Below are 26,436 nucleotides of genomic sequence, written 5' to 3'. Positions count from 1 at the left end.
ATGGTTTCTCCTGGAGCTGAAAGGCAAGCGAATGCCTTTAAAAAGTCCACCTTGTCAGCTGAACCAGTTCACAAGATGGATTGCCAACAGTATCGAAGTCTGTTAAAGAAGATGTGCATGCCTGTTGTGAGACGTCCTGAGAACAGACATAACTTTGCCAGCTTTGAAGAGAAAAATAGTAATTCTTTCCTTAAATTCAATCCATTAACCCCTGCAGAAGGGCCAAATTACCCTTTATTCCCACATCGGGATGATGTGCCTTTAGTAGATCCCTGCTCAGGTTTTGTGAGTGCAGGAGCAGATGCGGACCTGCAGCCCAATGTTGGAAGAGCTATTGAATCCCTGGTGGACTACAGTGATGTGAAACCTCACCAGCGGGTCCCCATTCCAGCAAGGAATGGCCTGACTATGCACAAGAGGCACATGGTCCTCCTGGAGGAAACCAACCAGGACAGGAGGTGGAACTCCAGGGCTGTGTCAGCTGCTTCTGTCAGGGCACAAATTGGAGGTAAAGTGAACTACTATATGTATTTCTTAATCACCAATTAGTAATGCTTAACAAATAAACAAAACTAGTTTCTGAACTCCGTCCCCCAAGGTCCTAAAGGTGAGCCTTATGAAATATATTTGCCATGGATGTTTGAACTGAAAATAACAACTGCAATGGAACATTTGTATGATTCATTGTCCCTGCTGTAGCAAGGAGGTGCTAGCCAGAAAATTCCAATAATACTAAATGAAAATAAAAATCCTTGAAGCTGAATAACATTTAAAAAAAAAATCTATTTAGGTGAGTTGTGAAATTATATACAGTAGTCCTAAATAGCACCTCTTTTAATGCAAACCAAAATAACAAATCACTCCGGAGCCAGGAAATCCCCTGGATATTTTTGTGTCTTTCGGTATTTCCTGCAGTGCAGCACATTTAAAGACCTGTTCCAGTGTCTACTTGATTGGAGAACAGAAGTTCTTTAGGACTGCCATGGCGTGTTGGTTAAAGTTCATATTATCCTCTTATTTTATATCAATGTGTATTGATTACAGCATCAAAACTGAAATTCACTCTTTTTAACATGGAGGAAAATTGGATTGGTTGTTAATATTCAGAATTTTCTGATGAAAATTCTGGAAAGCAGAAATATCTACCCAGGGCTTCAAAAGGCAGATATATATATCAGTAAGCTATATGGTTAAAGATTAATAAAGAGTCTAATGATTCTAATGATTTTCACAGAGAAATGCTCATTACATCTAGAACAAAATTTTATGAGAACTCAGGCTCATAGACAGGGGGAGACATTTCTTAGAACATGGTAAAGAAATGTTAATAAGCTCCTTGTTCCATTTTACTGTATGGAGATAACACTCTCACTCCACAGTTAGCTATACTTCATTCATGTTATTGTCACCATAAAGTATCTAGGTGCTATAAATCCAGAGAGTAGTTTTGTTTCCTTGTTTTTGTTTTCAAACTTTTCACTTTAAATTACTTGGAGCTTGCTGCAGTCATGTGACAGAAGCCAAAAGAACCCAAGAAACCACAAGGGATAGAAAAAAACTTCATAATTTTCCTTTTTTTTTTCTGTTTTTTTTCTTGCTCATCTGATATAATTTTCAGTCTTATTTCTCAGTTATAGTGTTCTCCATTTGCATATGAAATTAGACCTCAAACACCAATCAGAACTGATCAGCAGTTTTGTTTTTTTTTTCCTGTAAGCCTCTGGAAAAACAACGGTGAAAGAAGATTTGAGATACGGAATTCTGTCTGACTATTAATTTTTGCAATGCCTAGAAAAGTAGACAGAGAGATAGAGATACTCTGGCAGATAGAGCCAAACCTGAAATGAACACAGACTAAGTTTGAAACTGAGTGTCATCAAGTCAGTAACCCAGGTAACATTCAAGAAGGTGGTCTGAAATGGAGAGTAGTTCCAGAAAACAGGTAGAAACTGTCTGGTGGCTTTCTGGTGATTTTTTTATTGGGTAAAGTTCACTACTAAAGTGAAATACTCACTCCACCGATGGTGTTGGAAAAAGTCAAACTTAGCTCAGGAACAAAACCTTGAAACGTACAGTCCAGCATAAATTTTTTAAGGAAAGCTGTGCAAATGTTCTTCCAAACCTAGTATTCACTTACAAGTTTTCCTGTGATGACGAGATATTAACTAACCAATGCATAAACATAGATATAGAAAGTAGTGGAGTTTTAAGCTACTATCTCTAATGAGACTGCACAAATTCCAGATTTCAGCTATATTATTCAGAGAGCCCAGCTACCAACCCCCAGGCACATGATGTGATGAAAGTTGCTAGTCCTTCTAGATACCAGTCCCAAGACATTCGGCAGCTAGGTTGTTTGGGGAAGTTGTGCTGTGAGAGAGATCAGTCAGGCATTTTGCAAGCAAATTCTACAGTCACTTTCTCCACTGTGGTGGGGTTGAACAGAAAACAAAACAAAACAAAACAAAAAAACAAAAGCAAAAAACCCAAACAAACAAACAAAAAAGAGACAGAAGCAGCCTTTGAGATGGATGAGCTAAGGTATCTAAAACATTTGCAAGAGATAGAAGATTCTCTGTTGTGAGATGTAGTGCTATGGCTTTTGCAGTCAGTGTTACTTTGAACTTCCCCAGCAGCTTGTTGCATCTCCTGAGCAAAGCAAATTTATTGAACGGTGAGGCTCTGTGATAACAAACTGAAGGTCAGAAGCTGACAAAAAAGGTCATTCTAAGACCAAAGAATCAGATCCTGCCAGAGAAAGGAGACAGCTGAAGAGCTTTTCTTCATGTATGGGAAGGTGGTCAGTACTGGAAGACAGGGTCTTTGGGAAGTAGATAGTGTTTGCCTGTAGAATCCCCTTCTCTCACTCATATGACAAAATAATTTTTTATCCTTTTCCCTGAGGTCTCAATTTTCTTTGCACTTTTTAGGGGGACCTCATAATTTGACTGTGCAGGTATATTTGTATCTGGAAACCTGGTTACAAAACCCTCATATCCAGTTTGCAATTACTATTTTATTTTGTATGATTTAACACAGAGATGGGCATGAGGATTGCAGAAGGAAAAAGTGTATTTGATATGTCTGATAAGGAGCAGAGATTATTTCTTGCTCCTACTGGAAACTTACACACCTGTAGATACAGTTTTCTTCAAAAACTAGGAAACTGGAAACTCCATAGAGTTTGCCTATAGAGTTGATAGTAAACATTTTTAATAAGAAATAAACAGTTAACTCATGCCACTACTAGAGTGGCCATGTTTGTATTTGTCCAAAAGCCCAACTAGTCCAGTATTCCATCTAAGACTGTGGATAATTAACAGAGAATGTCACCATACTTCTTCTGTATATTTTCCTTTCATGTCGTCATTTGTGGACAAGGGATTCATGACCAGGAGATGATGTGTTTGTAGTTAGCTTTACTTTCATGATTCTATCCATTTGCTTTTTAAACCCATCATTTGATTTCCAACCCATGCTTTGTTTCCAGGTAATTTATTAATATGTTAAGCGTTAAGCAACGAAGTCCTAAGCCCAGATGAGTTGCCTCCAGATCTTTCTACCAGTGATCTCCATCCACCTGGAAAATTGATCATTTACCCATTCTCTCCTTCTCTGATCTTCAAATCAATTATTTATCTATGTGAAGACCTTGTATTTGTTCCATTGTTATTTTAAGAGACTGTGCTGAAGAATTTTATTCAGAACTTGTTGAAATAATTGCGATTGCATTATACTGATTTCCTAGTGACCTTTATATAGAAAGAGTTCCCTTCCCAGTGCTTCCTCTCCTGAATCAAGGAACATTTTCTCCAGAGTAATCATCATGGAGCAATCCAGGATTAAGCAGCACACTGAGTGTGAGGCATATCAAAGTAGGGTTCCAGCCTCTCCTCCCTTTCAAATACTGTTTGAAAATGACTGTAAGCAATGCTGGTGCAGCCCCAGTTTGTAACATAGGTGCTTAGTGAGATGAAACCTTTTGCCTGCCTGTAGAAAGAGAAAGAAGACAAGTTAGTCAGAGGTAACAAAATGTAAAGCGAAGAGGAAAAATATGCAACTTGAAAAACAGCAAATTGACAATTCAAAGGCACTCATTAATAACATGCATAGTGCATAACTACTGTAGCACATGAAAAAAGTCAACAAAGAATGCAGAATGGCCTACAGTAGGCTCAAGAATGTCTGTGCTATTAAGTAATTACCCATATCACAATTAAATGTGCAACAGCATACTGTCTAATAAACTGGTAGTTCATCTTGAAGTAATGCATAAAAATTTGGAATAATGTCTTCAGGGCTGAATGCCATTAAATAAAACAACTGTGGTTAACTAAGGATTTGAGTATTTATTGCCCCTACAGTTATGTATTTCACGGTGCATTTGTTTTTCACTTGCCCAGTAGCAGTGTTGCTTTTTTTTATTCAACAACTTTGTTCTATCTCTGTAGGTTCTTTTGTCGTGCACATCTTTCCAGCATAAACTGATGGGGTTTATGCTTGTTTATAATTAGTTTTCAGGGGGTGACTTGTAACCTTTTATTTCAAAGGAGAGAGTGCACAGTTTTCGAAAGACAGTGATGTGCAGTGAAACTTTTAAGACTGCTGGTTTTGTGAAACCTCTCTGCATATATCTTTACGTGGTGACATAAGAATCTCTCTGTGTTCTTTAAGAACAAAACGAAAAGATGTTCTGGCTTTCATGGTTTCTGGGAAATGTCTTAGAAATGTGAATTACTACATCTTCAGTTTCTGACTTAGAATCCAAACAAGAAATTCCCCAAAATCATTATCCATCACCGAATTCTATTTTGTCAGATTAGATTAGTTTAAGGAATAAACTGAAACTAACAGTATCATTAAGCTTGTAATTAGTTAAAGTGACAAGGCTGATACACCGAGTTCCCAATTTGGACAAGAAGACATCACATAATTTTCAGTCCTGTGGACTGAGCAAATCATTGGGAGCTTTGAAACCTCCAGAAAGCTGACTTAAATACAACGTTACAGTTTTTTCTGCTAGTTCTTCCCACTGAAAACAAAAGGAGAAGTAAATGTTAGAAGATGAATCATCCCAGCAGCAGGCCAGCAGTGTCAAGACTGCAAATGACAGTAGGCTTTGCAAGAGCAGAGGTCTCTGGAAATGTGTATGTAAAATTATCAAAGCAAATGTAAAATTATATACATGTACTCATAAGGACATTGTAGCTGACATGAGTGTTTTACACATACAACACAAGCAATAAAATTTGTAACCTTTAGCTCTTTAATTAATGAACCAGAGGAAGCCTATTTTTATGGAACTACTAGGATATATGGATGGATGGATAAATTTGAGCCCTCTGCCTCTTTACTCTAGAGAGCACTAGTACATGGAAGTCTATTAAGTAATTACAACATTTCAGACATAAAGCTTAATGGAAACTTTCCCATATGAGTGCAAGTCATATATTTGCAGATAACATTTAAAGTTTACACAAAGCTGAGGCAGTGCAAATGCAGTCAACATCTTTCCTGCACGTACCTTACCTGTTTAAGAAGCACTTTTCGAAAGAATTGTTTTAATTGGAGAGTGATTCAATTTGAAAGCTCTTCACAGTGCAAAGATCCAAAAATTGTTTCGAGTTTTCAAAAGCAGCAACTTAAAGCTATAGCACACTGTGTAAAATGTCTTCTAAAACCCGGGTCATATTATTTCAGTTCCTCCCTACACCATTAGGAGTCTAAACCTAGTCCTTCTTACTGAAAGCTGTGATTTTCTTTTAAACTTTGTCTGAGTGATTAGTTCTGCAAGAACTAATTTTGCATTCTGCATCGTAGTTTTCAGCTTTCAATCTTTGAACTATTTTCTCCAATGTATACCCAAAATTTCCACATCTAGAAAAAGTAAAACTATTATAAATTAGCTTAAATTTGCTACATAAAGGTCTTCATATGCACTGGAAATATTTAGGGTCTGAAAGTAAAAAGCAGGTTGAAAACTAACTAAGTAGGATATTCCTGATACTAAACAATAGTTTCTATTCTTCAAAGAGTGGAGTGATATCTCTGGGGCTGCTTACCTCTTGTAGTACAGTATAACAAGCTCTGTTTAGAAATACACCTTTCTCAAAACCACCAAAAGCATTATGCTAGTTAATGGCATAGCAGTTTGAATTGTGCTTTCATACATATCCCTTACCTTATTTACAGAACAATTTTGTGAATTTTATCCTGATTCCCTAAGGAGACAAGTTGTTTCTTTTTGTCTTCTTTTTTATTTACTAATTCTCTCCTAATAACTTTTAACCCCATTGGCCATTTTCTGCCATATTTGATGGAAATATAAACAACGTAAGGATAATTGCATCCCTGCAAGTTTTTTAAACTTTGAAGTCTGGGGAGAGGAAAGACGTAAATGAGTGTTCCTCTTGAGGGAGCTGAAACTCAGGCATTTCTATTTGGCAGCAGCTCACTTGATTATCAGCATGTGTGTACTGGCTCACCAGTCAGTACATATGTGACTCTACAGTAACCACAATATATGACCTCTTGGTGGATAAGCCTGATTTACAGGACCTGGACAGGAAGAGCCCAAATTACTGGAATATAAAGTTGGGAAGATGAAGGAGAGAGAGAAATACCTTTAGGAAATCAATGTCCTACTGCTCTTGGAGTAGCTTCTTTACTGGTATTAGGGTTGGCAAAGGTTATGTAACTGTAGAAATGCAATATGCAATTACTAGTTCAGGTTGCATTAACAAGCTTTTATTATTATGTTTGCTAATTTAAATACTTTCCTTTATACTCTTAGTACTGTACATTAAAATATGCAAAGTAGGATGAACCATAGCAATGTATGTTGTGATATTATTTATCATCTTCCTTGCAATTTAGTGTATTTTGGTGGAAGCTTGTAACTCAGAGTGGTAACAGGTAGCTGAACATTGGTGCATCAGTTCTTGTGGGAATCCATGAGTTGTTTTCATCCAGTTTAAAACAATAAAGTTTGCTACAAATCGATTAATACAATATGAAGCCCTTTCTTTCAGGTTGGAGGACTCCAGTGAAAGTTGCTCCTGTTCTACCTGAGAAACCCCATATATTTGCATTTTGTATGGATCCCAATGTCAAGGCAAGTGTCTGGTGCTCTTTTTGTAATGACAGAAAACATATTTAAATCATTTTGTTTCTAGTCTGTTTTCAATTTAACATATTTTCATCAGTGATTACAGTAGTGTAGTGAAACCAGAATTTTTCATTTCTCCATTTGATTATATTGAGACAAGTGCTGTATTTCAGGTAGCTGCATGTTGGCATGACCAGATTTTAATGGTGGTCATCACTCCAATAATATTCACATTTTGTATTGTTACTCTGGTTAAAGCATTTAGACTGTAATGTGCGACTGATACTACCCATGTCATTTATGTGTAACTGTAGGCAGAGTTAGAGAAAAAATACCTGAATGAACAAAAAATACCAAAGCCTCATATTTGGTATAAATGCTCATATACCTAATACTTAGACACTGCCTTATTTGGTGCAAGTCACAAACAATGCAGTAAATCAAAATTATTGATGATTCCATAGCACAAGGCTAATTAAGACTTTCCCATACTGAAAATGTAATTACATCCTTCGTCCTTCTACAATGATGAGACTATTCTTAGTCCTTAGTTTTTCATATGCTAGAATAGAGTGGAGTAGAGTAGAGTAGAGTAGAATAGAATAGAATAGAATAGAATAGAATAGCATAGAATAGAATAGAATAGAATAGAATAGAATAGAATAGAATAGAATAGAATAGAATAGAATAGAATAGAATAGAATCATTTCTCTTGGAAGTGACCTACAACAATTGTCTATTAATAATTCAATGGCCTGACTAATTCAGCACTGACCAAATTAAATAATGTTGTTAATGGCAGTGTCCAAATGCCTCTTAAACACTGACAGGCCTGGGGCATCGACCACCTCTCTAGGAAGCCTGTTCCAGTGTTTGACCACCCTCTCAGTAAAGAAGTGCTTCCTAATGTCTACTCTAAACCTCCTCTGGTGCCGCTCTGAACCAATCTCACATGTCCTGTCACAGGATCCCAGTGAAGAGAGCTCAGCACTTCCATCTCCAATTCCTCTCCTCAGGAAGCTGCAGAGGGCTATGAGATTGCCCCTCAGCCTCCTTTTCTCCAAACCAAACAAGCACCAAGTCCTCAGCTGCTCCTCACAGGACATGCCTTCCAGCCCTTCCACCAGCTTTGTTGCCCTCTGAACACATTCAAGGATCTTCACATCCTTCCTAAATGGTGGGGCACAGAACTCACATCACTCAGGGTGAAACTGCACCAACTCTGAGTGTGGCAGACCAGCTGGTGATGCCCTGTTTGATGCCCCCAGGATGCAGTTTGCCCTCCTGGCTGCCAGGGCACATGCTGCTGATTCATACTGAGCTGCTGCCGACCAGCACCCCCAGGTCCCTTTCTGCAGGGCTACTCTCCAGTCACTCCTCTCCCAGTTCATACTTGTGCCCAGCAGTACTCCATCCTAGGTGCAGAATCTGACATTGTGGCTTGTTAAATTTCATCCAATTAATCATTTCCCAATCCTTCAGTCTATCTAGATCCCTCTGCAGGGTCCCTTGTCCCTCAAAAGAGAAAACAGTACCTCCCAGTTTGGTATTATCAACAAACTTGCTATCAGTGCATTCAACTCCACCCAGATAATTGATAAATATATGGAACAGAACTGGCACTAGAACTGAACCCTGAAGAACACAATTTGTAGCAATGAACATTATACAAATACATCAGGCATATGTGAGGGACTGCAAAGTTTGTTTGCTATTTTATTTTATAAATAATATAACAAATGGAAAGCTACATTCCTGAGGATTAGAGAGGCAAGGACATTCTATTAGTTTTTAAACTTGTGTTCACTGTATTAAATTTTCCTTCCTGAGTAAAACTCCTAAGGAATAGATCCATTCTTGATCTCCAGTGCTGGCTGGTGAAGTATGTGAAATTACATTTTTCGCATTCTGATGCAAAATAAGATAGTAAAATAGGAAAACGCAGATACATACAGCTGACTCTTTAAACAAGCAATTGTAGTATCATATACGTTGATTGCATTGCTTTCTGCCATGTATTTGATTTCTCCTAGGACTCAAGTGATCCTCCTACAAGATGGAGAGAAGAAAAAGCAAAGGACTATGTCTACAAGTCAAATACCCAAAAGTAAGACACCATTTCTTTTAAAAATGGGGGGTTTTGTTTGTTTTGGTTTGGGGTTTTTTTTTTGCTACTATGCACATTTTGGTTGCAGAACACATAAGACTACAAGCAAGTTTTCTATCATGTGGAACTTCTGGTGTTTTAACAGCATTTCACACAGGATTCATCTAATGAACTTTAGCTATCTAAAAGTTTGCATCCAGTCTCTGTCTTTCATCTCCACTTCCTCTGTAGGCACTGAAGAGAAACTGGAGTTTCCAAAAGGGCATTCTGTACATCTGTCTTTAACGCCTGTCACAGTCATGATATGACTGGTGTTTAATCTCTATTTATGTCTCATCTCAACTGATTATTCAAATTTAAACAAAATAAATCCTATCATTACTGTAAGCTTGTTGGAAGATAAACCAGCTCTTTCAAGTAGTGAGTGAAAAAGTTTTAAAGAAGCCCGTGAAACTGTACCATAACTACTTGTTCTCCAGCAAGCAACATATAATTCCAGGCTTTTCATTTCCCTTAAACTAGAAATTTACACGTTGTTATTTTCTACATCCTTCTTTGTCACACGATTTCTTATTATCCAGCTACCCGTGTCATGTACTAATGATTACAGAGGAACATTTTTCTCTTATTTTTTATTGTTGATCTAGAGCTTATGAAGAAGTTCCTAGGGACAGTATGTTACCTTCCAAAATCCAGACTCCAGAATCAACAGTGGAAGTGTTGGCTGATCCAGTTTCCCAGTGTTTCACACAGAAGAGATACAATCCTAAACCTGAAATAAGCCAAGTTAGTAAACAATTTCTTGACAATTGTTTTTAGGTTTTCCTAATGACATGTAGCCTAAATCTTGTGTAGGTCATACATTTAAATCCACAGCAATGTTTTCAAATAAAAACAGCCCCAAGTGAGCATTTAAGGTCATCAGCGTACTCCAGTAATTGCCTCAAATCATTTCATATTTTTTCCCTCCCCTCTAAATTGATGCAGAAGATATGCATGCACAGTAGCAAAAGAGAGGACAAGGATATTGATGAAAAACTGATTGATAGGAATGATACTGTAGCATAAAAAAAATCTCAAATTAAATTACTTTACTTGTGATTGTTAACTGTAATAATTATTATTTTTATTAAACTAAAATTCAGTCCTGTAATTGGTCCTGATTGCTGCATAAAATTTACTAAGCCAAATTAATTAGGTAATGTTGCCTTACAACATCTTTCACATATCTAATTATGATTTTAGGTTGTTGGACGCATTTGGGACAGATTTCAAACAAGACCTTTTCCCTCTCCACAGAGACCTGTTAATTTGTAAGTTTCATTATTTTGTGAATATTGGGGTCCTCTGAACACTTCCTTTATGAAGTCTGCATAGAGTTAATTATTTCAGAAGACTAAATTCAGCAGCATTCTATAACTAGAGAAGTTAAAATATTCAATCAAGAACTATACGAAAAGTATACTCTGATGTGCTTCTCCTGTGAGAGAATTAAATATAAAAAGCAGAACAGAAGAAATCTGTAAAGTGAGTGGTTGTCATTACTTCATACATCTGATGTTCTCATTAAGACATGGCATTTATGAAAACACCACCGTAGTCGTACACATATACAAACTCAAGGTTTTATCTGCTGTCTGTAGAATCCAAACCAGCCACCAGTATATCCATGTCTTCACTCTATCTTTGACCTATTCTCTAAGCCCAGTAAAGGGTAACAGGAGGTTCAGAAGGGCTCAGATGAGAGACAAGTAGACATGGGGAAAGGTAGGTTATTTGAAGCAAGATAGGAAAACCAGAACTTGCCTCCTTTCCAGGCCATGAGCTAGCAGGTTTGCTTGGGAAAACTCAATGGACAGGTGTGCTACTGGGCACAGTCAGACATACAATGGGAGAGACAGGTACCTCTACAGGGTGGAAGCGAGATAGAAAATCCTGTTATTATGGCTTCTTGGGTGCTGTTCTTTCAAAGGAATATAGGCATGGCCAGTGAGAGCAGCTCGCAAGAGCAGAGCAAAGTCAGACCTGATGTTAAATTTTCCCGTGTTCTCAAGAATTGCGTAAGAAAAGTGTTACAAGTAGAGAAGTAGTTTGTTTTTAAAGAAAACTTGCTTATACAATCCTAGGAAATTGACTGAAGTCCCAGTATCTGAGAATGAATGTTAGAAGACAAGATTCTGCCTGCTAAACTGGGTCATTTAACATATATGCCAACCATTTACCACGGTCTTTTACCAAATTCAAATGAGCATTGCATCATTCCAAGAGCAAAACTTTGACTTGTCACCACCTCTCTTTTGGGACCTCATAAATATTCTATCAGAATATTCTGTCTGGCGATAAAAAGATGATTGATATATTTTGTCTTTAACAGTGTAAGCCAAAGCTCTCGAACCTGTCATATTCCTCTGTATACGTAAGTACAATGTCCCTGGGTTGTTTCTACTTTCTGCATTTTTTATTAAGCCCAAGAAATCCATCTCTCAATTTCTGAAGCAAAAGTTGTAGATGGACTTTGTTATCTAATCTTGAGGTGTTTTCTGGGAAAATGTGTGCTGAGTCTCCTCTGCTTGCACATGACTCCAGCCTTTTCTTTGTGAACTAAAAATCAGGATCCTTTATGTCCTCTTTGGAAGAATATCTCAATCTGATTATGGGCAAAGCCAAAAGGTCAAGAGATTACATATTTCTCTCTTGTTTCTGTTCTTCCCAAGCCTCCTTTCTGCACGTATATACTAGAGCTGTCATTTGTTTTGTGCTGCAAGTTCAGCAGATGATTGTTTTCATCTTGGGACATGCCAAGCACACAGGGCAGTTCATCTCCATGTTTTTTCTTGTGGACCATTTTAATAAATAACTAGAATTTTGGAGCATGCAGTATATGATTCAGCTGCCTCCACCAGCTGTCTTATGAATAATGTATGTCTTTGATTTCCTTTCTATCAAAACAGTGGCTGTGTTGGTGCAGTAAATGTTGAAGACATTGACAATGCTGATGTAGACTTCATCCCACTTAACCACGTGCGAACTTCAAAGCCTCGCTACACAAACACTGCACAGTATGTTTCTCTTATTAGCATGATTTTGATACTACTTCTTGAGTTCTTGTTACTTGGGAAAGGGGAAAATGCAGTCAAAGATCTGCTCTTGGGCCAAAAGAACAAAAAAAATTGAGGAACACTCCTTATTCTTTCTAATAACTTGAATGGGGTCTGTTAACATACAAAGCAGAGTGAGCTTTTGGATTCAAGGTTGAACTTAAAGAGTCCTTTTTAATAACTGAATCAGTAGTAAAAGGCCTACAGTGGTAAATTCTTAAAGTGATCAGTGTTGGTCTATATTAATCTAAGGGACCATTCAGCCTGGATATACAAAACTAGTCAAGGAAGCTGATACGAAAAGAGCAGCAAGATGTCTACTGAAATGTTGGTATAACATTTTATGCATCTACTTGTGTTATGGTAAACTTAAAGTCAACCTGGTTTGACTAAGTATGAGTTTATCATAGAACCTTAAGGCCTGATTCTTTATTATATCATATCAGTGTTATAGTTTCAGCGAAATTATGCTTCTAACAACATGCATCATACTTTTCAACAGGAAGTGTTGATTAGGCTTTTTTTCTATCCAGGAGTTTTTCTGTGGCCCACATGACCCTGCCATCTGTCTAGTACAGAGTGGTCATAATGGACTGAAAGTAACTGATGGCTGGACCAAAAGCTATACTTAGTGGGCATCTTGAGAAGTAAAAGCTGCCTGTGGTAACACCAGTGCAGTATACTGTCTTGGTATAATGAACTCTTCACAATCAGCAGGCTTTGACCCAGGCTAGGGTGGAAATCAGAGTATATTCTCCTTCCTGCTGTTAACCTAAATCAGTGCTAGACTAGTTGCACAACCCAGTTTTAAGAACTAGGCAGACACTTTGCGTTTTTTTTCAGTTAAGACAGGTTGCATGTGAAGCAAGCTAGTCTGGGAACATCAACTAGACCATGCCCCAAAACACCTTACTCATGGTTCCTAATGATGCTGAGACTACCTAACACAGGCATTCCTATAAATGACCAGCAGAAAGAAATAGATTTGCGTACATTCAAGACTAAAGTGGGGAGGACATGGAAGAGACGTTTCTGAGCTTAAAGCACACCAGAAATGTCTGCTGGTGCCATTCTGAATAGAGTCCTTACTTCCAAAATTAACTATGTTTATTCCGAACTATGCCATATGTTCATACTTCAAATACTTCCATTGTTTGATGGGTAGTAATACTTGAGTATGAATTTAAAAATGTGTGATTTTTAACTTTAACCACTAGATGGCCTTTGAGTTTGCAAAAACTCTCTGAATGTCATTGAGAACACATTACTTTTAGCTAGATTGCAAACTTTGAAATTCGAAGGATTTCACTTTAAGCTTTTCATAAAGTTGTCTTTGGTATCTTGAGCTTGTATTAAGCACTTATTTGCAAACCTGAGAAAATAAAAAGGTTAAAGTATCAACATAATGACAAGAATTAAAAATGACGAAACAAAAGAGGAGATTGTTCTGTTTACTTGATCAGCATTTCTCTTTGCATAGGCCTTTCTTTCTGTCCTTTCAATGGTCTTGTACAGTCCACATTTCTAAAGAAACTACAGACAGAATACTTCATTTTGGGAAGCAAAAGGACGGAAGCTGTAAAACTGTTGCCCTCTCTGTTCCAAAGAAAAAGCATAATGCTGGGCCTTACGTACAGCAGAGTATAGGCTAAACGTTCCTAGTTGTTGGGAGCTGCCCTGGAAGTAGCTGTAATTTCTGATTTCCACCTTAGGTCTGTTAATTTGTGTTTCTTACATCAGTTTCAGGGAGAATGCTTATGCTTTTGCAATGCATCACATGCTGTCACACTTGTGGAGAATGGCATATCATTCTTCACACAGCCTTACTCATTACAGCAGTAGGTTCACAGGCAAAGTAGGGTTCTAAGTATTGTAAGATGGTAAAATTTGACCCATATTATTTCAACCAAAGCTTTTATGGGCAAAAGGCACCATTCTGATTGTCTTATCTCACCTCTTGGCCAAGTCACCTGGTTTTTCACAGCCTTCATCTAACTTTTAACTTCTACTTGAATTAGAACATAAAATAGTATAAGACAATTATTGAGAAACGTGTTTTAAAGAACACATAGCATACAGCATAGTACTGAACAGAGATTTCTTAGTTTGCAGGGAAGTCAGCAGACCTGTTAACCCTTAGTTTTGCCATGTCATGGTGCTGTTGCTATAGGGCTTTGAAGAATAGAAGTTGATGTAGACACTGTGCTGCAAACAGACAGACATCTTGTCTGGAGCTCGTTGCAGCATATGATATCACGGTAGATTTATAAGTCTGGGGAACAGGTTTTGTGTTGCCTTCTCCGGTATTCTCCATGTCATTTTCCTCTTTTTAAGGGAGTGAGGCTATGGATTTCACTGATTTCTGGCAACCAGCAGGCCAAGATCTCTGAGACCTGAAAGATTCTGGCATCTCAAAGCTGTGAAAAACTCAATTCCACCTGATAAATTATATTAAGTTCTTCATAAAGTATATTTATTCTCTGTCTCTGATTGTCAGGCATCAAGATTGCTATGATTTTAAGCAGAAGAAAGAGTAAAGTTAGAACACATAAAAGTGATCCCTATAATTTTTTTTCACTTTGTGTGTTTGCCAGTAGTTCCGTGTAAAGATATTAAGGCTGCTAGGGAAGTTGTGTATATGGTTTGGATGTAGAAGCCTAAATAAGCTTTGTAAGTCTGTAAAATGTAAAAATATCTTTGTAGACAGTCACTTTCACACTTTTACGGACTATCAGTTGCACCTCCTGCCTCTAGCACTTGGGGAACAGCGTCAGCACTCAGGCATTACTCTAGAGTGAGACGCTATTCTTCCCCAGAGCATGCAAGAAGGTGGTTGCCATTCAAATTATTAGCAAAGCTGAAACTAGCTAAGAGTCATCTGTCATGTAGTTTTGCAGAGACAAACAGGAAGAGTGGTGAACCTATATGTTACCCTTGTGCCCACCCTCTCTTCCTTTTGGCAGAACAGGAAACCATCTTCTGTTTTTCTTCTTTTTTCTTAAGGAATTAGAAAAAAAAAAAAAAAGATGAAAGTCATACCTCATGCTGCAGTTGAGCCTAAAAACCCCTAGTATAAGACTGTTGTTGTGAAAAGCTGCTGTGCTAATACCCAGCAGTCTAGATAATACTCAATAATTTGGAAGTTTTACAGATAGGAATCCAGGTACGATAGGATTAAATGTTTTGCCAAATCCCACTGGGAATCTATAGTACAGTTAGGAATGAAGTTTCATGTATTTTGAGTCCTAGCGTGTGCCTTTTTTTTCAGCAAATTCTGAGATTTGAGGTTTCGAAATGGTGTTCTGCTGAAACTTAGTTTCAGAAATAATAGCACAAAAATGTGTCCGTTCTTCTTCTTGAAAGTTAGACACAAGTGAAGACTTAGGAATCTAAGTAATCTTTTATCCAGTTTTTCTCTGGGATTCAGACATGGAGCAGCAGTGGGAGCCTCACCACATGTAAAAAGCCATGTCATAAGTGTTGTGACTCATCTAGAAGTGCTAAATTTATGAATCTGAAATTGTTAATCAAAACTATTTACTGATCTCATGGCAGACTGGAATAATTGGTGGGCATTTCCCTAAAGGAGCCGTGGAAGCACTTTTCTCAGGTCAGAGTCTTCATCTTTGCACTTAACCAAAGATCCTCAACAGTGATTCAGTTGCTCTCATTCTCTTCCAGGCTTTCATTAAAGCCTCTCTTGGGAAAAAGGTGCCAATCTCATCATCTCTTGAGGTCTGTTCCAGCCCTGGAATGTAGAATCATTCTTAATATCCTTGCTTTGTGTAGGGATTCCTGAATTTGCTTTAGGTTGAACTTATTCCTCTCTTTCATCCTTGGTTATGTTGCAATGTATGCCGAAGAGCTGGGATCTTCTAGCATTTCTTTGCCAAGGGGAACATACAGATTTGCTTGTTTGTTTGTTTGTTTTTTAAAGAGCCTGTCAAAAATTAGGCAGTTGTTTTGAAGACCACCCTGAAAATCTCTTTCTAATGCAGTCCTTTTTCACCAACAAATCTCCAAAAATCTTTTATAAAACTTTTCATGATCTCGTTTTACAGATCAGTGCTCTATCAAGTGGACTACATTGTCAGAGCACAGGAGTTATAGGCCTGAATCTTGTCTTTTCATGCCACTAAATTGAATGCTTCGATTTTCTTGTATTTTCATTGTACGTTGCTAGTCTAATTTTGTTAGATATACTGGACGACGATTGTCCTGTGATTTAAATCATTATATTTTTTTGTATTTTCAGATTTCATGGGGTTTTGTGCATAATTTCTTTTTCTTGTGTTTATTTTTGTTGTTGTTTTATTTTTGTTTTGTTGTTGTTTGGTTTTGTTTATATTATTATTATTATTATTATTATTATTATTATTATTATTATTATTATTATTATTTTCTTCCTGCTTTCTCTACTTTCCTGCCTACTTTAAGGTCTCTTCTTGTCCTTGCTTTCTTTCGAACTCATGAAGTGTAAATTCCATTGGAATTACTGAATTAAAGGTATCTGCTTAACAAGATTTCCTGAACAGGAATAGAATTGAGTATCTGTTCATATATTTTTCAGAACTTAGACTTCTGTGATTTGTTTTAGAATCTTTGGATTCTGAATTGATTATGTCTGTTTTCTTTGGTAATTTTTTATTTGTTAATGATTTGATTATTAATTGTTTGCGCTTTTTTTGCGGGGGGTGAGAAGATGAGCACTGCATTTGGTTTTATATGTCACATAGTCAACCATATACTAGGTAGGAAAGCAACTGAGAGCTAAAGCGTATGTTCTGTGCAGCCAGCCAGGCTTACAAAAATAGTTCAGAATCACACATGAAAACCAGAATTCTGAAAGAGCTCACATTCTGAGTGCATGTTGATTGCTAAGCTCCTGTGAAAATTTGGCCACAAACACCACAATGAAACTTTTAGATGCTGAGGACTTTTAAAAATCCGATACCCTATGTGTAACTGCTGCTACAACCCAAATGTCAAGGAAGAGGAGGACAGTCCAAATTCTGAGGAAACACTGTATTTTCACCTCCCCTGGGAAAGTTACACGGAGGAGGAAACTTTGCAGCACAGCTACAGTGACTTCCAGGAAGGCTCAGACTCTAAGTTCTCTGGGCACTTTTGAGAGGCTCCATGTTACTAATAAGTGAAAATAAGTAATGACCCAACTCATTCTTTCTTGTTCTTAACAACTACTTTGAAAAAATCTCTTTCTTATTCAGAAGTACATTTTGAGCCTAATAATTTCAAAAACCATACAGAAACTGGTTTTACTGCATCACATGGATTCCCAATATAATAATCTGCTGTTCTTTTTTCTTAAACCTCTTTATAGGTATGTAGTTTTGTATTATTCTCTTCCATCCCTAGTCACCAGTTTTTCTCCTTTCTTGACCTCTTCCCCAATCAGCTGCTGAAACAAGGTTATGCTCGATGTGATATTTTAGTTCTGCAGGTGTTTTAAGGGTCAATGGAAAAAAGCCTCCCACACGGGTGATGGGGATTTCCTCTGTAGCATTCATGGGCAGGGCTCTGGTAAATGCTCAGTCTGACAGACACAAATAACTCTCCTCCTTGACATTGTTAGAACCCCCTTAAACCCTCCCTGAGTTTCAGTGTAGTAATAGTGTACACACTTGGTCTATTCCAGCGAACACAGCAACAGTTCAAATTGATCAAGTGTTACATCTGACTTGTGCTTTTCACTTTTGTGTCTCTTTTGTGTTATAGCACAGCAGCTTCCTGATTTTCACTGCAGTACTTATTGGAACCTACCTCTTGATACTTGACAAAAGGTGTTAGGACAAAGATTATGTTTTCTTGTTCCACATTAAAAGCCTCTGCCTCCAGAATTAAGTAAAAATCTGACAGTAATTAACATTTTAAAACTTGCTGTTCATAATTCATCAGCTCTTGTAACACTCAGCAGAGGGCAGTGCTTACACAATACATATACATTCTGAAAAAGTGTTATTTACTTAGCAGCAATTTTAAAGTATGAACTAATTCATTGCCATAACACTGGTAAAGTAGATTATGATATCAGTTTTTGAAAGACTGAGGAGGCTGCAGTGACATGTCCAAAGCTACAGAGGTTGTCTGTGTCAGAGAGAGGACAAGATCTAACCAAAATCCATTTCTGGAAGCAGTTGATTGAATGGGAACTTACTACACACAGTTTCTAGGAAGACAAAGTCCTAAGACTTTCAGGTCCTGCAGTTCTTGCACAAAGCTATTCTCTGAAACTACCCTTTATTCTTAGTTTCTCAAGCATATTGGGCAAAGTGCTACTATCGCATCATTATATCTGTAGTGACTTCAGTCATATTTCTTCAGCGTAGTCAGCTTCCAACTGACTGTGTGCATGTGTCCCTTATCATTTCAAGTTACCACAGAAACCTCACAGGCCACAATTAGCTGGGGACAGGACCCTCTGCTGCCTTGCACCTTGCATAGTCATTTCCCTGGCCTGCCTAAGAGCTTTCCCACAATGTATCTTTTCTTCAGAAACTGACAGCCTGTCCACAGTGTAGAGGTTTTAGTGATTTTCCAGTTTGAGTCATTCTGGAGGTTGAGGGTAGGGGATGCTGAAATATCTTATTTTGATATTTTCCAAATGAGATTTTATTGCTGGCTTGAAATGCCTTTTTTTTTTTTTTTTTTTTCTGAAAAATGTTACCCACTACTAAAAAGGGAGGTTGAAAAAGTTGAAAGCAGAGTAAAAGTGCTTCAAATTGTAGAAACAAATATTCGATTATTCGAAATATTTTGTGAGAGTTGCCATTTTGATGGTTTTATCCTTTCAGAAACCCCCAAACCATTTGTAAATACCCACTCCCTATCCTACTTTGATGGCTGAGAGAGAACGGTATGAAATGCATTGCAGTATGGTCTGCTCAAAACTCCTGTTACCCCCTTTTTTTCACTCTGCGTGAAGGACCATGTTTTGACTTCATAAGTTCTCTCAGGTATATTCTTTCTCAACACAAGAGACTGCATGCATTGAATTTCCTGACATGGGATCGCATCTGAGGCATTTTTACCACAGGTTATTCTGCTTGGCAGATAGAATCATGGAGAAAATAAGGGCCACAAATACATGGCATGTCAGTCTTCCCAGAAGGGAATTTGAGGTAGAAGCCAGTTGCAAGTTTCATGTGTTATAACTGAGACCTGAGAGGCCTGTTTCATAATTGCAGTAACCAGAAGAGCTAGTTAATGACTTAATCTGGTGATTTAGCTCTATGAGATTTATACAAGAGTATTTCTAAGAAAGAGTAAGATGTCAGGAACTCTTTGCTCAAAAGTGCAAGATAAGAATCTACCAGATTGCTTTTACTAGACAGAATTTTTGCACAAAAAACTTGGATACCTCAATCACTCAAGCTGAAGTCATATATCCAAGGTTTTCAATAATTATTTGGGGGAACCTTGATTTTGGTCCCATAAAAACAGCTGACACGGAATTTACATGGCAAACCTGGACAGCCAGTGCCCTTGAGCATCACTTCCAGCTGTTGCTTCAAAACTGTATGGGTTTCCTGCAGTTCTTGTGCTATAGGATATTGTTTCAGATACCTTAATGTATCTCAAATAGCTCTAAATGCCAGTATGGTTGTCCAACTAAATTAAGCCCATGCTGTTTTTCCTGAACACTACCAGGAAATGAAAATCTTCAAAGACATACCAAGATGGACATATGAAACAGGCAAACCAAAGCAGAGGCACCCAGAATCACTACATTCCACTTGAAAAATCTTAGAGCTTGCACAGATTCAACTGTCAACACTGTATGTTTCTTATTGTTGGGACCAAGAGCTGCTAGCATGATAACAAGGAAGTGTATGAACAAGAGAGATGTCATGGTTACGGAAAGAAAGCTCAATGACGACAACGTAACCACAGAGGACTTTTGAATGTTGCCCAGTGGTAGCCTGGTACTTAGTTGTTTTCTTTAGCAGCAACAAGCTGGTTTAGCAGTTCATCAGAGAAAACACACAAGAGCTAGACAGCTTGATCCAAAAACAAAAAACCAAAGGGGTATTTTTTTAACCTTAGTTTCTTCTGCTTTATCGCACACATAACCGCAGCACATTTTTGCATCTTTGCAGGTTCCTAGGTCAGCAGCTGCTTTAGTGTAGTGTAAGCTTTCTTACTTTGCTGGTACTTTTAGCTTCTCTCTGCCCATCTCTCTTCTCTTTCAGAACCGTATCTTTCCCACATGTTATGAATACACCAACTTCTATCAGTCCTTTCTAACAAACAGTCTAGAACAAGTCTTCATCTTGGGTCATATCTCAGGCTTGATTATTGGATAACATTTGGCCATTTATGATGCTTTTCTCTTCTAGTTTTGCAAGCTTTAAAGATCAGAAGATTTTATCAATCAGAAGCCTCACAGTGCATAATGTATTTTAATATCTTCACAGTTGTATAGTTATTATGTGAGTTAACACCTAATAGGCTTATAAAAGTTAGGAAAGTTGCAAGTTAAAATGGGGCTTCTTGTTTTGATCTCCATCTCTTCCCTGTAACACTCATATAATTTCAAGCAAATCAGTGGAATTTCTTTATAACACGTGAGAGATGTATCTTGGTTTGTAGCACATCACCAGGGTAATAAATCTCTGTCCACAGTCTGACTGATTAATTCGAAGTGTTACCGCATTTTCAGTTTTGGCTGAATGCATGTGCTTATACGCACACCAACCCAATGTCCCTTGTGTCCCTCAGTGGGATCCCTGCATATGCAGATGAAATTTTCTATAGAGAGTTACTTCATCTGCACATAGTCTGACAATTGTCTACTTCGAAATGAAAAAAGAAATTTGTCTGCAAGCCATTTTTTCCAATTCCAAAAATAAGTTCCACTGCTGCATCATCTTTTCAGGCCTACTTGTTACCCCTGCATGGCTGTTATCAGGACAGAGAAGAGATCTTTTAGTTGCTCAGTTGACTACTTGGTGATTCCCTACAGGTGACAGCTTCCCAAGTGCTACAAGACTGCTGTACTGATTCTACAGAGCCATCTTCTCTGGAGGGTTATGTGCTGGAGCATAGGCCAGGGAATAAAGCAGTGTATGGATGTATGGGTTAGTGCAAGGCTACTCCAAATTAAGACAAAGAACTAGATGGTCTTTCTGCTGACTATGGGTACAAAGACAGCAATGTATACCACCAATGTTTCACCAATGGCAAGTATAATTCACCCACAGCCATTTGTTATAATGGTGTTAGGTAGATACAGCATTTTGTCATCACCTCTGCTATTCTGATGAGGAATTTCAGAGCCAAGTTTCCTTGTGCCCAAGTCAATGAATTTTCTGCTCAAACACGCCTTGCATGTATGTTCACTTTTGCATCCTGTGTTGAAATTAGTTGTGGAGAAGTAGTTGTTCAGCTGCACTGAAACTAATAGTTCTATGCTTTATAATTAAAGGAACTGTTTATTTTTGCCCAGAGTACAGGGGAACCAAAAAATACCTCAGAGATTATTTTAAAGGAGGCACTGTTAACATTTGTGTGGTCTAAAGACCCACAAAGGACAAATGCAGGCAAGATTTACAATCCCAAATATTTAGTGGATTCAGTAGATGAAACAGCTCATCATGAGCTTTTACCTCCATGTATGGGCAGTCTGTATATATGTATTATTTAGCAGTGTCCTATTTTGGGCTGTCAGTATAGAACAATACTGATGATACTGTCTGAATTACTTTGTGCCACAAAATAAGATCTTATATTGGAGGGTTATATCATTTAAATTAAATATTCATGGTTTATCTCTCTGAATTCCTACTGGTATCTTTTTTTTCTTTAATTTTGTACACCTCTGCTTCATCTTGCAGCAATTGCTATCAAAATTTTTTGTTGTGCTACCTCAGATAAGTAGAATTCTTTCCTGCCTGTGTTTAAGGAGCTTTCTTTTTGAATTTCACATTAAAACTTAACATGAGAATTAACTAAAGGCTTTAGTTTTCTGAGATGTGGCACATACTGTCTCAATTCGCTGGTGTACTCGAGCTAGAATTTCATTTGATGTGTCTGAGCAGTGTTAATAATATTACATATACATGTAAAAACATTCTTAATAAATTATAGGGTAGATTTAGTGAACTTCAGAATAATTTTGGAAATCATTTGTCTTTTAGGCCATGAACAATGACACTTGTTAGCAACCTAAATATGAGCTAAATCTGTATAACATTTTTAAAGAATGTTTCCTCACTTTTTGTGCTCTTTGTGAACCCCAATACTCCATTTTTTTTTTAGATGAAATGTTGGCTGTAATCATGAATATAATACAGATATTCAACCTAAACCACTGGGGAGAAAAAAGGAAAAGTCTCTAAAGAACTCATTCTTGCCATGTCTTACCAAAGATTTTGGGGCAGATCATCAGCTAGATCATCATAACATTGTTTCACTGGTCTTATAGAAGCTATTCCAGTTCAAACATTCTAAGGACTGCTCATAAATTTTGAAGAGTTTCTACCCCATCCATCTTTGGTAAATCATAGCTGTTTTAGAACTAATCTGTAAGTCATATTTCAAGCCTATAGTCATTTAATTTACTCTTTCTCCACCCCCTACCCTCCCTTGAACTTTTTTTAGCACTCCAAATATCCCTGGATACACTGGCAAGGTTCATTGGTCAGCAACCCACCCGGCAAATTCTCATCTTCCATCAACAACCCCATCAATAATTGCACGAATGCATGGGTAGGTATGAGGTATATTTCTCAGCTTGTTCAGAAAGATTACAGGGAAAATTCTAATTGCATTTATTTAGTTAAAGAACAATTAAATGTTAAGCATGACATTCCGTCGGCTTAAAAAACACAGAACACTTGGGATTGGATCCCACCACGTTGTTGCCATGTTCATCTGCAACTCTTTAGAGTTTTGGAATTTTTCTGGAATATTATAAAGTATGTATTGGGAATGTATCTTAACATTGAGGTTAATAATGATTTCTAAATGTGGATTATGTCTACCCTGAGAAATTTTTTTCTTTGGCTATGGTCTCTAAATCATGGCTTAAGTGACTAGTTTTTCTTTTTATTGATTTATCTGTGTATGTTTTGAAAGAGGCCTGTAAGTGTCAAAGTTAAAAATTCCCAGAATAAAGCTGTGTGGTGCTGTGTTTCCAAAGTGGTGCTGTCAGATGTATGAAACGGGTGTTTGCTCTACAAAAATAGTTGTTAAAAATGAGTAGGTTCACTCAGAAGGCAGTGAGAGGCAAAATCATGCCATGCCCCACACCAGTGCAGCCCAGGACCATGTGACTATGAAATCATCATAACCCCACATCACTGTTGTGGCTACCTCATCAAGTGAGTTAATAACCTTTATTGGCTCTTGCTCTTCCATATAAGCTGAACTCGGAGCAGCTTGATGCAAGACTAACTTGCTGTAAATGTCACAGATAAATACAAAGGCAACTGTCTCTTAGCAAAGATCATTTGACAGACCTCACACAGGTGCCTGATTTCCAGAGCAAAAGGTGCCACTGTGATCTAAGGAAGGAGAACACATCTGTTACTTCCTTTTACTTTCTACAGGTGTTACTGTGGACGTAGTTCATAGCAGATGAAGTTTCTTAGTTTTTAGTGGACAACAAGAACAGGGTTCTTGTTCTGTGCTGATGGAGTCTTTCTAGAACCAGAACAGAATCCCCTGACTCTTTGGAGGAAGGTTGTGTAGGTAACAGCAAGAATAATCATACCTGGACATTGTAGATCAGGTTTTACCACCCTTTTTCTGAGCTGAGTAGTACATTTCCCTGAGGGCAGTACCACTGGTTGCAAAATTGTAACAGGCCTATTTTACTTTCTTGGGGCCTACCTGTGGAGTAAGAGTGTTCACAGACTTAAGATGGAGGATCATAGCCCTCTATGAAAGTGCTCTGTAAAACTACTAGGGATGATGGGAAAATCCCCCCAACATTAGTTAGTAAGTGCCATGAGAATGGAGCCAGGCTCTTCTTGGTGGCAAACAATGATAGGACAAGGGGTAATGGGATCAAGCTGGAACACAAGAGGTTCCACTTAAATTTGAGAAAAAACTTCTTCTCAGTAAGGGTGCCAGAGCACTGGAACAGGCTGCCCAGGGGGGTTGTGGAGTCTCCTTCGCTGGAGACATTCAAAACCCGCCTGGACATGTTCCTGTGCGACCTCACCTAGGCGTTCCTGCTCCAGCAGGGGGATTGGACTAGATGATCTTTGAGGTCCCTTCCAATCCCAAACATACTGTGATACTGTGTTACTGTGATAAAAGCAAGATACTCACCATTTGATTTCTTGCCTTTGTATATAGGTTATAAAAGTCCTGCTGATTTCAGTGGTCACAGGCCAAGCTAGACCGTAGTGGAGAGGGCAAAAGTTATTCCTGGAATTTGTGGTCAGAGTGCCTCAATTCACTTCCACATGCTTTTCATGTGGGACATGATGTCATTCTTACTGTTTTTAAAATGGTGACCCCTTTTTTTTTCTCTCTTTAATCATTCTCAAGCCATGACTGCAATAATTTCTCAGAACGCAGCAAGTGATTGCATGTGGTGGATGTTTTATAGCTGCTTTATTTGACATGTATACAATATATGGTCAGTCTCCTGAAGACAGTTATGGGTATTGAAGGGAGTCTCTTGTCTACTGCTAACATGGTCTAATAAATGTTCCTGTCAAAAGTATCACCTCTATCAGATAGAGCGGGCAGCATGCAACCCATTCTGTACTGTATCTCTATTGCATAGAGCTTCCAGAGCTGTGGGGCAAGATCCTTTATACCTGTTTTAAGCATTTTGAGCTAAACAGGATTGTGTAGGATATAGAACAGATGAAAAATCATTTCTCCATCTTCAATTATGAATAGTATTTTTATAAGTCAAGCTTTATTGATGTATTTTTATTGTATTTTTATTTCCAGGTAATCCCAAGGTGAAGTCAGAATGTTAGGTTTCAAAGTTCTTTGGTACAACTAAATTCTGGAAGCATTGTTTAGTTTTTGCATAGGAAGAGATGCTTAATGTGTTTTTTGTGGTTTGTTTTGTGTTTAAATGAGCTGTCCCTTGCTCCCCAGAAAACAGAAATCCATTTGCACCATGAGTTATTTGGAAATATGTTTGCCTTGCTATAGTTAATATAAGATAGTATTGAATTTAATTTGATTTTAGAGACAAGGATTACCCTTTCGGTAAGTTGCTTTGGAGATTTCAAAAGGGATCTTTAGCTCAAAAGAAAATATTTTTTGTTTGGAGAGTAACTGAACGTAAGACTCAGTGTTCAGTTCTGTGTCAGCCCTGCTTTTGATCAGGTGTTTTTCAGCAGACAGACTACACCAGCTTAGGTTGTAGGTATGAAATTATTCATAGTGCTATTTCCTGTAAAAGATTGGAAGAATATCAGACGTCTAGCAGAAATTGTGCCCTTCCAGACAGTCCCCAGCATATTTTCTAATCCCCATCCCAGTATTCTGTACCACGAGGACTGGGCATCCAAAGCAGGCATGTCATGCTGCCAGCAAAGCGTTTTTCCTAGACTTGAAAGCCAAACCTCCAGCATCACCTCCAGGCACCGCAAGGCCTTATGTGCTTGAATGTATTCAGCGTGCTCATGGTAGTTCTCCACAGTTCGCAGGTTAGTTGTGAAGCAACAGTGTATGTTCAAGAAAGGCTGAAAAGAGGCAAGAGGCAGAACATCTTTCTTACAGCTATTGCAGGGATCTGTCTTTCGGCACATTACATATATCCAGAAAGCAAGATTTAAAACTCTTATGAAGATTTGCCACCATTGTTCTTAAGGGGGCTGATTTTAATATCAAATATTGCCCATTATTAATATTCTCTGAGGCCAATGTGGATAACTCTTTATGAGGAATGCAGTGAGAGGGAAGAAGAGGGAATGTTTAGCAATATGAGAACACGTTTTAAAAGTCTTTCTTTTTCTCTGTCTTTTTGTCACTGCAGATACATAGCAAAACACGGAAGGTCATCTCAGTATAATCACCAGGGACCTTTTTCTCAAATAGTGACTCCAGTTAGTCCTCAAAATGCTTTCAACAAGACAGAAAGAAAAATTATTACAGTTTAAAAAGTGTCAATCCTTTTTACCTGCATT

The 26,436-nt window shown here is 37.9% G+C and overlaps 1 protein-coding gene across 1 annotated transcript; it reads left to right on the top strand.

Annotated features, from left to right (window-relative positions):
* Positions 1-26,409, top strand: SPMIP7 (sperm microtubule inner protein 7; the record flags this gene model as incomplete). The annotated part of the gene is made up of 9 exons (XM_080364157.1): positions 1-508; positions 7,032-7,114; positions 9,142-9,215; positions 9,863-10,001; positions 10,461-10,528; positions 11,590-11,631; positions 12,167-12,274; positions 22,934-23,041; positions 26,286-26,409. The coding sequence occupies 9 exons, from the start codon at positions 1-3 to the stop codon at positions 26,407-26,409; spliced, it is 1,254 nt and encodes a 417-aa protein (XP_080220283.1).
* Positions 26,410-26,436: the final 27 nt, after the last annotated feature.

The sequence above is a fragment of the Nesoenas mayeri genome, assembly GCF_963082525.1.
Source record: "Nesoenas mayeri genome assembly, chromosome: 2".
NCBI lineage: Eukaryota > Metazoa > Chordata > Aves > Columbiformes > Columbidae > Nesoenas > Nesoenas mayeri.
Note: the sequence above shows the minus strand (reverse complement) of the source record. Positions and strands in the feature narration are given on the sequence as shown.